We start from the raw sequence: 14,661 nt of genomic DNA on the forward strand, positions 1-14,661 counted from the left end.
TATCCTTGGCTAGTTGCTAGGGCCACCAATTCGACAATATGTCCGGATCCGGTAGCTTCACCTGACCGGAGGGTCCGCTCATCTCTACTTACCATCTATGGAAGTGACCCCATGTACATCTGATCATCATCTTTCCTCTGACTTGAGTCCTTTATATTCATGTCCTTCCTGCTCAGCCATGTCTCTAGGTCAGAATTGAAGGAGACGCTGGCTGTGTAACTGGCTGAAGAGAACTCCAGAGGAGGAAGGGGGAAATGAGGGAGCTGATATCTCTTCAGCGAGTCACACAACTCCTGTTCTTGAGCCAGGCAGGGATGTGGAACGGCTGAGTTGGCTCAGGTAAAGAGAAGACTGGCCTCTTGTCAAACTGGAAGCTGGATGTGAGGCTAAGCTACAAGAACTAGAATATGCATAGATGGTGAGGTAACTTTACAAACAGTTCCAGGCATAGGGAGGAACAGTATAGGGATAGCTGACCTGCTGTAGAATAGCAGTTTTCATAGATATGTTTAGTTAGAGTGGAGTAGTTTATCTGACAGGTTCCTTGAAAAATAACTTAGTATGTAGTGACCCCATAAGGGGCTCAGGAACCTTTAGTGCTTCTTGTGTCGTAACCTAAGACTACCAGCACACAGGACTGGAACTCCAATAGAAGAAATCAGTCAATATCACATTCCCATACACTGTGTCAGTAGGTAACACTGGCGCTATAACACTGGTCGCATTGACTAGCCCAACTCTCTGTGGAATTGCCACCTCTTGTTGGAAACTCCGGTGACATCATAGCTCTACTTTCCTGTCCTCTCTTTATTGCTGCGGAAAAATGAATTCCTAGAGCTATTATTATGGTTTGTATAGTCGTATGAGTCAAGCGACAGACAAGAAATACACAGCGAGTCCACACTTGTGCTATGGAAGGAGAAGAAGATGTCATGTAAAGGGAGTGATTGTGTCTGAGCTGAGCAGAGAGACCACAGTGCAGGGAAGTGTGTCCCTCACATATTGCACAGGGGGCGATATAATGATATCCCAGGAGGGACTAAAACTAGCAGCCCCCTCAGGTAGGGGATGAAATGTGCTTTTGAGAATTCCCTCTTTTTATGTAAAATTTCGCCAAGTTATCTATTAAAAAAAATCTCCAAAGCCTTGTGAAAATGAGCAGAGAAGAGTCATATTTTGCTTAAACTTTAGAGACTATGGAGAGGAGTGTCCCCATATCTATGGTTATATAGCACCTAGAAATACGCTTTAGGTGTCCTATTAAAGATAAGAATCTCATCTTTCCTATCGCTAGTGGCTCTTTGAGTTACAGAACAAGACATATAGTTTTATCTGCAGTTCGCATTTGCAACTTTGTTTTTAATTGCCTGTATCTTTTGGCTCACAGAACCGCAGGCCTGATGTGATCTACTGGATGAGATTTGTAACTTTTTAATGTAGTTTTTAGATACTACATAAACAAAGCTAGGGGCGTCTGAAGTGATGCAACCCTGCAGCCTCTAAACTTGACTCATTTCAAGCAAATATGACTCTTCTTTGCTCACATGACTTTGGAGGAGATGGTTTATACGTAGAGGGGTGAGAATTCACATAAAAAAGGGACATTTAGCCCATACCTAGTAGTTTAAAGGACGGTTGTCATCAAGCAACTTTGTTCCGACAAACTAACCTTGCACTTGCCTGTTATGGACTCTCAAACCCATTCAAACTTCTGATTAGCAGAAGGGTTGGGGCGACGGACACTCACCGATAATTGAAACCTATCATAAGGATACACCATAGTCCTGGAAAACCAGATGTCTGGTCTCATTGGCCTAAACAAACCTCATCATGGTTGGGGCTATTAGATTTCGCATCATTTCACAGCCACAATATATTTACAGTAAGACATGACCCCCAATGTGCTAAAGGAAATTTACCATCAAAATCCATAATTACCACAACTGTGGTAATCGTCTTTTATTTGTTACCCATGGTCTCCTTTTTAAAATCAACTGCAGATTCAAAGGCTGTTACACTGTGCAGTAGCAAACCGCCCCCCCCCCCATCCCACCGTGTGCTCACTGCAGCCACGATTACAGGAAGTGCAGAGGGAAAGGGCGAGACTGAGATGAGCTGCACAGTGTAACAGTCTGTGAAGCTAGAGCACAGAGCCATTCTGGCTCATTAGCATAATTTTAAAATTTTATTTTTGAAGGAAGGAGACAATGGATAACAAATATATAAGATTGCCTGGATCTATGAGTAAGTGTCCCTGGTTTATCATGATAGGTTTTGATGGTAGATTTCCTTCAATACATAGATGTATTTATACACTATATATCGGATATAAAACAAGTCATAAATTTCTTCCTTTTTTCTACTTTCTTTTATTACCATAACCTCGACATCTCATGTTCCCTCCCAAAGCCCAGAATAACAACGACAGAAGTCCTAAAAACTAGAACCATCACCTCTTAGTCTTTCTGGACCGAGAAGTGACACGAAAATCCAACTGTATTTAAATAACAGACACAGAAAAAACAACAATAATAACAAATAAAAAAATGCCTGTACAACATTTACATAAAAAGGTTAAAAGTTCGTAGCTGAGAAAGACCCGGGATTGGCACGAGTTGTTGTAACTAATACAGAGAAAGTGTAGCAGCAACGGATCCAGCGCCTAACGACCCGGTCACTCCGCCATCTCAGCTCCAGCTATTCACATACAGTAATAATACATAGTAAGGGCTCGTGTCACCTGACCGTAAGGTGACCCGAACGCACATAGAACGCAAGGACGTCCCGTCTGCCAGGTGAAACCAGAACTGTAATTGTTAATATATACAGTATTTTTCGGATTATAAGGCGCACCATCAATAAATGCCTGCTAAAACGTCTAGGTTCATATATAAGGCGCACTGGATTATAAGGCGCACCTGATTATAAGGATGAATGACCAGCAGGTGGCAGACTTGGCACAGTTCAAGGCAGCTGTTGTCTGTAAGTACGGTTCATATATAAGGCGCACCTTTGATTTCTGAGAAAAGCAAAGGATTTTTTGTGCGCCTTATAGTCTGAAAAATACGGTAAGTATTATATTTCTATATAATGCAGGGATTCCCGCCCACTGCGCTGTCTGTGGGATTGGGCCTCCATACGGCCCATTGACACGGGCTGCATGTATCCGTGTGAAGGAGCCCTAACACTGACGTCAGTAAGGAGACCTGAATCTATACCGGGACCCCTGGTAGGTGATACATGTATAATATAATTGCAATATATGGCTTTTTACTTTATTGCTTAGTAACGACCTACTGTCACTGGAGAGTAACTACAAGTCCCAGCCCAATCTCCTGCACTGGGAGGGTTTGCTTACCCTCGCTCCATTCACCCTATCTCAGATATTACATGACAGTGATGACCCTTCCACATCTGCAGCACCCCACCTCCCCGATTCCTGCCCTAAATCCATTTGTGGGTTGAATACATGATCCTATTGTGATAAACTAGACGTTCAGTACTGCTTTGTTTTCAGACCTACCTAGTAATGATGTGGGAGCTGTACAGGTGTGCGCGGTGCCACCCTCTGTGTGTGATGCCAGCAGGGCAGGGATAGACAACACACACATCTCCTGTAAGTCAAGGCCTCCTTATTTTCAAAACCCCAAAAACCTGTGCACGAGGGAGGGCAATGTGCAGGGGGAGGCCTCCTACTACCACATATACTGAGAACTATCGGATTTGTCAGCTGCCCCCTTGTGGGGACGGTGTGAATACTGAGCATACGAGTCTATACACCGCTAAGGGATGTATCGCACTGGATTCCATCCGCAGGGAGCATCGTCAGGGTCCACTGTGGTAGCGGAGGAGCCGGTCACTATACAATAGGTGCAGCTCTCCAGTCTCTAAGGCTACGATCCCTTCCCCGCAGGATCACTATCCAGAATGTATTTTCGCAGTTCTGCCCTCAAGGCTTCGATTCGTCGCTGGGCATCTTTCAGCTGGATCCTCAGACTTGTGTTTTCCTCCTTCAGGTAGGATCTCTCCTAGGGGGAAACATAGAGTTAGGGCTTCTATGGTGACTTCATCTACTCCCTCCTTTTCCAATTTATATTGTGGAATTTCCGTTGCAGATTTTCCAATCCCTGATGCTCCCCCATGGTCTTGTGCAGACCCCCGCTTTCCAGCCTCCAGCCATTGCATGGAAACCATGCGACTGCTGTGAGGCGTTATCACAGAAACCAGCGGGGAACCATGGAAATGTCAAGGAAATTTGATTTTGGTCCATTCCCACGCGTGTTGTGAATGGACACAAACTTTCCATTCGGATGCGCCTTTAGCAACTAGCCTCGTCTTTTGATTGGCCAGGGGTTTTCCCCTGGCCAATTACAGCCATGACTATTAGCTAGGGGAATTCATTTGCAGCCGCCAATCTGGTAATATGTCCAGGACATGTGGGCCGCACCAGAACCCAATTGGAAAGTTCGGGTTAGCTCATCTCTACATGGTACCATTACAGTTACATTAAAGGGGTTTACATACGAACTAAAGTTAGGCCCTATCCATGGAAAGATCACAGCTCCCATAGACTCCTATGGCTTCACGGTGAACACATAGCCAGGAAGCGGTAGACTCAGTCCAATATGTACTCCCATAAAGTAAATACATCGTATTGGTGACCATTGGTAGTGACTAGAAATGAGCGGACCCGATTTTTAGGTTCGGCAGCTCCACCTAACCCAGACATGTTGCTGGATGGGTTGCAGAGCAGTCAATCAGGCATCTTTATGCCCCTAGCAACTAGGTATAGCTGTGATTGGCCAGGTGGACATCTGTTCGACATTTCTGACCGATCACAGCCAGCGTAAAGCTGCTCTGCAGTCCATCAAACAACATGTCCGGGTTAGGCGGAGTTGCCAAATGGAGAAAGCCGGACCTAAGAATTGGGACCGCTCATCTCTAGTGGTGACCATTATTCATTCACATATATTAGCCGTATTGTATAGAACTTACTTTTTCTAGTTCCTGGGTGGTGGGTTTAATCCCCCTCCTCTCCTCTCGTGCTTTGCGGACAGAGTCTTTATTGTCCCACTTGGCATACGCCCGCTTCCTCATTAGCAATGGGCTGGGGCAGGGAGATGGCTTGCGGTTTAATAAGGGATCTGGTGTCCGGCTGCGGTGCATGGAGGGCACCTGTAAGGAGGGGCTGGGGGGGCCGTCTTCTGTCTGTGTGGAGCGATGTTTCACAGCTGGTTGTAGCCGTACAGAGATCTTCTGGGCCGAGCTGCCCATCAGCATGATTGTTCTGTCTTTGCTGATTTCTGTATGTTCATTTACTTCCCCATTTGTATAAGGAAAAGGGTCCTCGTCTGTGGCAATAGAACAGAGAATGTACATCACAAACCAGCAACCTTTTTGTGTGTGAGGGCTTGTTTTTTTGTGGTAGGGGTTTATATTTGTACTATTATTGTTGTAATTTTTTAGCATGGTGATTTTTCTTATATCTATAGTGCAGATTTACAGAATAGATAATGTGAAATAATCTTTTTCTGTGTAAGGGCTTGTGTTTTGTAGTGGGGGAGCAAGCTGCAATTTATTTTTGAAAATTTTTTATTTTAATCTTTTGCCATTGTGACTTTTTAAAATATCTATGGTGCGGATTTACAAAATAGATATTGTGATATCATACTTTTGTGTATCAGGGCTTGAGTTATCTGGTGGGGGCAAAAGCAGCAGTTTATAATTGTACTACTTTTATTGTAATTTTTTAGAATTGTGATTTTTCTTATATCTATTTGTCCAGATTTACAGAAGAGATATTGTGAAATAATCTTTTTGTGTAGGAGGGCTTGTGTTTTGTGGTAGGGGGAGCAAGCTGTAGTTTATATTTGTACAATTTTTGGATGTGATGATATTATGATTGGTTTTTTGTTAAGGTTTGAACTTTTTAAAATTTCTACTATATTTAGGGATCTGACTGCTATGATGACCATTCATCACATTGACTTCCCCAAATAGGGAATAGAAGTGAGGCCCCTCCCTATGTCTAACTACCATATGCCAAGGTCCCTATTAGGCCAGCTGTACACATTGCACAGATTAGGAGTCCTTGCACCATCCATAATGCAACTTCACTCAAGCCAATTCAACAAATGCATTGGGGCATCAGTACAGGGAGTCCTTGCATCATATTTCTGTATGATGCAAGGACTCCCATGCTGTGCAATGTGTGCAGTCTTGAGATTGGACAAGAATACAAGCTAGCTTTACTGCAGTGTGTTTTTAGGGCTAAATATCTTGGATTAGGTGCAATCTCTAAATTGCAAAAAGTAGGAACAGCATCTAAGTATGTAATAAACATAAACATGCTAAAAGGACTAAAATCAGAAATACTGATCCGATACTGAATTGTGAATAAGATAAGATTTTGAAAGGTCTCCCTCAGAAGACCCCTCTCTTATATTTAAACTTGTTCTTTCTTCTCTATAGGACAGAGACTCACCATTAGTCACCATCCCCTTGCCGCTGGCCAGTGAAATGTCAGTCTGTCCGGAGTCCAGTGACAATGTACTGTCGCCCGTGGGGCACTTTGACCTTTTCTTACACTCAAACACAACCAGCTCTTTACATTGCTTGTGGCAGTTCATCCCGCAGTCTGTGGCACAAACACAAAGAACAATAATAAGTCTAATATTAGAGCTGCGGAGCGAGCCCAGCACCCAGAACAATGCATGTCTACACTGGTAAATGGGCAGCGCACAGAGATGTAGGTGTGGTGACACTTCCTTGTTGCTTTTCCCGCATTGATAATTATAGTATCACACACGTCTCTCATGTCTCCACAACTGCAGGGACTTTGCAGAACTTTTTAAAAAAGCTGCGGCATGTGAACATAACCCAACAAAATTCTTACAATTATGAAGTGAGAAGGAATAGGGTTTACCTTTGCAGCGGTATCCTTGTTTTATTACACCCCAAAGCTGAAAAATATACAAAAAATTGAGGTCATTCTAAGATGTTATATACAGAACATACACATCATCCTGCTTCATATTGTGTATGACATGTGGTATCATAGCAGAGAAATAGAAAAGGAACACAATTTAGACTTTGGCCATACATTTTCACGAAAAATATTTCACCCCCTGGTGAATGGAGCATGAAAAACAACTGCTCCATTTTAACAAAATTGGGCCCCCTGTTCTTAGAGGGAATCTGTCAGCAGTTCTGACCATAAAGAGCTGCAGACAGTGTTAGGTAGCAGTCCTGGAGAGCTGTGTAATCATACCTTTGTGTGGTGTTAGTAGAGATAACTTATCTCTGCAGCTCTTGCAAGGGCTCTGGGCAGGTCTTTCATCCTGAAGAGCTTTCTGCTCTCTGCACTGTGCTGCACCACAACCCCTCCCCTCTGCCTGGAGTATCAGGATTTTGGTTGGATACTTACAACAGTCACTCAAAGTAGAAGGGCGGGTCTGTAGAACAGTTCATTGCAAAGAGTAGAAAGCTCTTCAGGCTGATAGACCCGACCATAGCACCTGCAGTTGATGCAAACCTAGTTTGAAGTTCACAGTCCTGCTACTACTTACTACACACGTGAAGGCATTGTTAGACAGAAATTCAGGGCCTATACCTATCACCGTCTGCAGTTTATTATGGACCAAACAGATGACGGATTCCCTAAGTTTGACAGCAGTCACTTCTCACCTGCCAGATGATAAATATTGTTCCATAGCCAAGCCTCCTACACATAATGATCGCCAATTATTAACTTTACAAGGTCACCCATTTACCGTCTTCCCATCAGACACACCCAAGGTTATTGTGCAACATCCAAAAATCCCATAAAGTGATAGTACAATGATGTCAATGTGTTATAATACGATACTATTTCTGGTGTGAAGTTAAATCCCAGCAGATCTGATCATGTACTTACAAATCCAGCACAGTTGTCACAAAACGTGGGGCGGAGGTAGGTGGTCTCCTGGAAGTTATGTAGGAAACCTAAGCCAAGTTTTGAACAGATTGAGCTGGCTCGCATGAAGTAGGCTGTGATTTCGTGTCTGCTGATCTGACCTTCCCTATAAGAGATGACAATGGATGGATGAAGACAATACAACAATAGTCTACAATAATCATCAACTTTATGGTATGCTTTAAATTTTTGGCTCCATTAGAGAAACTGATCATTGGGGGATCTGACCTTGAGGAGCCCAATGATCATCAGTATAGGAGCCTATATGCACCAGCGCTCCATTCACCTCTATGGGGCATGCCGTCCCATATAAGTGAATGACACGCTGATCGGGTGTACGCTCCAGTGCGCCATTCACATTGGGGGCCCCTTGTTGTCATCATAAAGTTATATCATGTTATATATTATAAATGCTCCCTACCTGTCCTTATCCATGATGCAGAAAGAAAAGGGGAAACTGGCTGCAATTTTCTCAAATTCCTCCTGGGATATATATCCATCTTGATCCAGATCATAGTTTTTAAATACAGACTATAAATAAAAAAAACCACTTGTTATACTAAAATACAACGATATAAGATAAGGAGACGTCAGCAAATTGTACTTACATCTACCATCCTCTGCACGTGTTTGCTGATAGTTTTTGGATCTGGTTTAGGGGAGACGCCGGATGCCCAATCTGCAACAACCGGGGGTTTAGAGGGGGTGACGGGCTGTGGGAAGAGACATTTATTACATTCTACATCCAACTAATAGACCCGCTGCCTGTCCCCATCTCATATTCTGTGAAGGTCTCAACATCCCTGTATATTATAGCACCAGCAGTCAGATCCACCTTCAGTTTTATCACATATAATACATGTTTGTGCGCGGATAAAAGTGTCAAAATTCCTCTGCTATTTATATTATAGTTCACACAATTTTCAGGAATAACACAATCATTTCTGGCTACATCGAAGAGCGTTGTGGCTCGCGGACAAGTACATACACGGACATATATACGACCATCAGCCAATATGGGATATACAAAAATCCTTTCACCAAAGGGGTTTATAAGCTTCTAGATAGGGATGATTTTTTTTATAGAGTTGGAGTCCGACAATCAAGACCCCCAGTGATCAGCTAAGTCCAGAAGCTTCTCGTGAATCAACATCGAAAATAGAAACAAAAGAACAGCTCCGTTCTGTGAGTAGTGGCCGAGCTTCAGCTTAGCACCTGAGACCTCTCAGCTCCATTCCCTGTGTTGATTCAATGGCTGAAAGCTGCCGGTATCAGCTGATTTGTGTAAGTCCCCTATGTCAGACCCCCACAATCTGAGGTTTGGGAATAGGTCACCAAATTCTAGAAGCCTGAAATCGCATTGAAGTTGGAAGAAGAAAAACATGGCAAGCATAAAAATCTACATGAACAAATTTAGATTCTTCTGCCACTTTGTTATTAAAGCCAGCAAACTTTTTCAGCAATTTTGCTGGAGACTGGCGAGTCAACTTGCACCAATGATCCCACGGCAAGCCAGTTTCTGGCGTTTTGAACCCGTTTTTAGTCACGAGTGTTCAGTCCTTGACTGTTTTTAATTAAGATATTTGGGAAAACCGGACAAAAAAACGGACTAAAAACGGGTTCAAAACGCCATGCGTGACACCACCCTTAGGGTGTCACCAACAGAGGCAGACTAACACTGCCATGGATACTGGGCTGTATGAACATTATAGCCCCTGGAATCACTAGTCTGGAATCACTTCCTACATCTGGTACTAGGATCAGCTTCTTGGAGAATGAAGGATGAGTCCCTTCTGTCTGCTTTCAATCTGTGGTTTCAGGACCTTGAAAGTTCCTGAAAGGGCTGTTGTCTACATGTGTATTGAGAGCAGGAACAGATGTATAAGGATTCATGGATGAAGGTCTTTCTCTTTATAAAATTTGGCGGGTGGTTTGGGTGGCCATGGGCCCCAGGCAACCGCCTATATTATAATCCACTACTGGTCACTAAATAGGAACACCCCACATGCCCGGTCTGGTTGGAGATGCTCTGACCCCGCTATCTAGCCACCACCATCTGGCTCCCATCATAGCCACTCAACTGTGATAATTTGGGGAACCATTGTGTTTGGAGGCCTCTCGTTTCAGATCTGGGGAGAAATAAGGATCGGGATGTTGCATTTCAGCTGCTCGATCCTTTTCTTGTCTGGGCGATGAGCCACCACCAGAGTCTCCTCTCTCGAGTTTACTTAAGATGGTTGAATGCATCTGAATATGGGGACGCTGGTTCAGATGGCTGATATCTATCACCAGACAAAATCCTGATCCAATTCCATGATAGAGACTGAATGGAGTGGGCACGGACGTTGTTCCAAGGTGGCCAGGGAATCCCTTCTCATACATTAGATAGAGCAGCGCTCCACTGTATATTGCAGTAATAGTTACTCTATATTGTACTTAGTCCCCATTCTTGTAAATGCTCCCCACATTACATATTAAAGCGGCACGGTGGATGAGTGGGTAGCACTTCTGCCTTGCAGCACTGGAGTCCTGGGTTCAAATCCCACCCAGGTCAACATCTGCAAAGAGTTTGTATGTTCTCTCCGTGTTTGCGTGGGTTTCCTCCGGGTCCTCCGGTTTCCTCCCACACTCCAAAACATACTGTTAGGTTGTTTAGATTGTGAGCCCCATTGGGGACAGGGACCGATTGGACATGCTTTGTGCAGCACTGCTTAATCTGTGTGCGCTATATAAATAAAGAATTATTATTATTATTATATTAACACCTCTAGCAGCCATGAATATGTAGGCCGTGCTATGATAGCGTGAATCATATATCAGTAATGAGTGTTATATAAGTGATAGCTCTAATGTATGTACCGACATCTTCCCATCTTCATTTCCAGCTGACCTGGATAGGAATATCATTGCTCTAATCCCAGGCTCAATCTTGTCCTGACAAAGTACTTTACTCACTGTGGTGGCTTATGGCTCCCAGGTCAAGTTACCTATCAGAAGCCCCGTCTACCAATGTCACACGAGCAGCATGTTATTGTGCTGTTTAATACCCCAACCCGGCTTCAAGGGCTGCAACATCCAACTAAGAAGAACATCTAATACACATCACATAATCCACTGACTCCGCAGCTTCCGATGTCCTTGGCTCTAAATACTCCAAAACCTTGTAGTCTATGCTAGCTATTGGTGTTGTTACCTGTATGTAACCCTCTAGAACTAGCAAAATTAAGATGAAACGAGACAATGTATAGATAATCGCTGGTTCCACTTACTGGAGCCCGGTGATTCCTTGGTTCCCTTGCATAGGACAGCTCATACATTTCATCTTCTGTGTAATACAGGTCCAAGGAAAGCTGGAAAACACACAATGAAAGCAGAACAATGAAACCAGTGCAAACAAATATGCCCAGGACATCACATGAAATGCAATTTTCGAGGTTACACAATGAAAGTAGACATCTGTTTACCAAGGCCAACTCCAACACCGGCCGGTTATTATGTAACTGGAGAAGTTATCACAGATTATCTGCGATGTTCCTTCCAGAACATGGAAAAAACAGGAGTGTGTGATCACAGGTAATACAACTATGGGTGGGGGCCTGATTACATGGCTCTATGAGGGTCACCAGCAGTGTAGGGTTAGGGCGATGTGAGGACTATATTAGCAGCTGGAGTCATGGCTGTCAGGACTACCTAAGTTGCTGGATGTTCAGGCTACCTTGGGTGATGATGACAATCTTGTTTGTCTGAAGACTCGCTTGACTGCTGGCTGTGTAAGGACAACATTAGTGTCTGCTGGATTTATGCTTATCTTGGTTCTACCTTGGTTACTCCTGCTTTATAACATGCTGCCCGTAGATTAGATAGATCACTATGTACAATCTTATCAGCTCCTCCTGCTCTATGACATGCTGCCCGTAGATAGGACACTATGTACAATCTGCTCAACTCCTCCTGCTCTATAAAATGCTGCCTGCAGATGGGACACAAGCTTCTCAGCTCCTCCTACTCTATAACATTCTGCCTAGAAAAATGACACTAAGGACAATCTGCTCAGCTGCTCCTGCTCTATAAGATGCTTCCTGCATATAGGAGACGATATACAAACTGCTCAGCTCTCCCTGCTCTATAACATGTTGGCTGCTGATAGGACACTGTGTACATTCTGCTCCTCGGCTCCACCTGGTTAATAACATGCTTCCTGCAGATAGGGCACCATGTATAATCTGCTTTGTTCCTCCTGCTCTATAACCTACTGCCTGGAGTTAGAACACTATGTACAATCTGCTAAGCTCCTCCTGCTCTATAACACGCTGCCTGCAGATAGGACACTACACTCAATCGGCTGAGTTCCTTCTGCTCTATAATATGCTGTCTGCAGATAGGACACTATATTCAATCTGCTCAGCTCTTCCTGCTCTATAACATGGTGCTTAGTCAGACAGTGCACCACAATCCTGCGCCACAAATCTACACCATGAACAAAGTGCACCAAAAAAAATGGTGCATTGTGCCGGGGCAATACACGGGGCGCCAGATACATGAAGACCGTGCGACACATTTCATGAATCTGTTGCACACTGCACCCTCTACAGGCAAACTGCACTATTTTTGCTAATTGTGGGCCTATGTACAACCTGCACAGCTCCTCCTTTATAACATGCTGCCTGCACAGAAGGAAGCTATATACAGTTCGCTCAGCAACTCTTACTCAATAACTCTCCCAGAAGGGCACTGTGTACAAACTTCTTAGCTCCTCCTGCTCTATAACATTCTGCCTGGAGATATGACACTATGGACAATCTACTCAGCTCCCTATTGTGTATATTCTTATTTTGCTCTAACATGCTTCTTGCAGATAGGACACTATGTACAATCTGCTCAGCTCCTCCTGCTCTATAACATGCTTCTTGCAGATAGGACACTATGTACAATCTGCACAGCTCCTCCTGCTCTATAACATACTGCCTGCAGATATGACACTATGTACAATCTGCACAGCTCCTCCTGCTCTATAACATGCTGTCTGCAGATAGGGCACTATGTACTATCTGCACAGCTCCTCCTGCTCTATAACATGCTGCCTGCAGATAGGGCACTATGTACTATCTGCACAGCTCCTCTTGCTCTATACACATATAGGCTGAAGGCTATACTCACTGTAAGAAGATGCACCAGATCCATATTGGCATCCAGTGGGGGTGCTATGTTTTGCAGCTGGATGAGCTCATTGATATGGTTGTACATGGAATGCAGCTTCGGCACATTGATTTTCTTCTCCTCCAGAAAGTCAGGCATGGCCTCATAAAGAGAAATAAGATCTTTCAGGTGCACCCCAAGGATGGGAATCTTGAAGTTGCTGCATTCGTTGTAGACTCTCCGGTAATTATCATAGTTTCTACAGGATGACAGGAGTTCTGTCATTTCATTTAGGACCTGCAAAAGAATCCACCATTTTTATCAAATCTCAGATCATGTCCAACAATCCCATCAAATATATTAGGTTATAACATGAACTCTTGTATAAGACAAGTATTAAAGGTACTACAAACCTTGTGCACATCATGAGAAACATGAGAACTGGTCTCCTTAAGCCTAGATATGGAACTATGGCAAAGACCTCCAATGACGGCCATCAACGTATTGAAGTTCTGCAGCTGCTGAAGTTTCTGTAAGAAGAACCAGAACTAAGTGATGATGATGTAGATATATGTGTACTTCCTTTCTTCACCATGTAGGACACAAGTCACTGCTTACCTGAGCCACGTGGATAAACTTGGTGAGAACCTCAGCTCGTAACTGGGGAGTTGGTCTGCTCAGGACCATGAGCTGAACCCACTGAGAAATCCCATTGCAGAGAGCTATTGAACGCTCCATCGTTGGGTTGTCTTTCACGCAACCGTTCACAATGTAGTTCTGATAGTCTGAAAACTAAGGGAAAGAAATAAAGATTACAAGAACCCACCTCAAGTTTGGTGTTCTACACGTCATATCTCATAGCTTCCAACGCACTAGACCATAAGGCCTGAAACATTACAGCTATATAAGCTAGGAATGTGCCTAAGCTCCACATGACCTTCATCTTCTAACAAAAGATGTCCAGTCTCAGAACTTTCCATTTATCTAGACCTAAGTTTTATGTTTAGGGTAGATCTACGACTGTATGATGCTGAATGATGGGAACAGGCAGCTAGCTACAGCGAATGGCTCAGAGCTTCAGATATTATCTTAAAGACAAAGAATTTCTTCAGATTAAAGGGGTTTTCCCACAACAAAAGTTAGGCCCTATCCACGGGATAGGGCCTGACTTGCTGATCAGTGGGGTTCTCACTTCGCCGTGCTCACCGATCTCCGTCAGCTCCATAGAGATTAATGGAGCAGAACGGTCATGCGCGGACGTTTGCTCCATTAGTCTGACGGAGCGACGAGGGGTCTGACAGAGGTACAAGGGACCCCACTGATCAGCAAGTTAGGCTCCATCCCGTGGATAGGGCCTGACTTTTGTTCAAGGGAAAACCCCTTTAATCACTCGTGGGGAGGAATATGGAGGTGTACTTTAAATGACTGATGTAGATTCTTTATAGTTCAATCGATTTTTGATGGTTTACAGTCTGAATAAAATGCAAAGTACAATCCATTTTAATAAAACTATAGTTCAAGAGAATGGAGGCCACCAGGACAGACAACTGTGCCCTGTCAAAGAGTATTTT

General features: G+C 43.8%; 1 protein-coding gene across 1 annotated transcript in view; it reads right to left on the reverse strand.

Moving 5' to 3' along the window:
• Positions 1–2,438: 2,438 nt before the first annotated feature.
• RASGRP1 (RAS guanyl releasing protein 1) overlaps positions 2,439–14,661 on the reverse strand; it is a 35,660-nt gene continuing 23,437 nt past the window's right edge. Inside the window, exons 7-17 of the mRNA XM_072115448.1 lie at positions 13,709–13,882; positions 13,504–13,620; positions 13,112–13,387; positions 11,224–11,304; positions 8,563–8,667; positions 8,376–8,485; positions 7,916–8,060; positions 6,926–6,962; positions 6,485–6,637; positions 4,996–5,351; positions 2,439–4,028 (exon numbers count right to left, since the gene is read on the reverse strand). Coding sequence (XP_071971549.1) covers positions 3,894–4,028; positions 4,996–5,351; positions 6,485–6,637; positions 6,926–6,962; positions 7,916–8,060; positions 8,376–8,485; positions 8,563–8,667; positions 11,224–11,304; positions 13,112–13,387; positions 13,504–13,620; positions 13,709–13,882 — 1,689 coding nt within the window. The 3' untranslated portion in view covers positions 2,439–3,893. The remainder of the gene's footprint in view (positions 4,029–4,995; positions 5,352–6,484; positions 6,638–6,925; positions 6,963–7,915; positions 8,061–8,375; positions 8,486–8,562; positions 8,668–11,223; positions 11,305–13,111; positions 13,388–13,503; positions 13,621–13,708; positions 13,883–14,661) is intronic.

This window comes from Engystomops pustulosus, chromosome 7 (assembly GCF_040894005.1).
Source record: "Engystomops pustulosus chromosome 7, aEngPut4.maternal, whole genome shotgun sequence".
Classification (NCBI taxonomy): domain Eukaryota; kingdom Metazoa; phylum Chordata; class Amphibia; order Anura; family Leptodactylidae; genus Engystomops; species Engystomops pustulosus.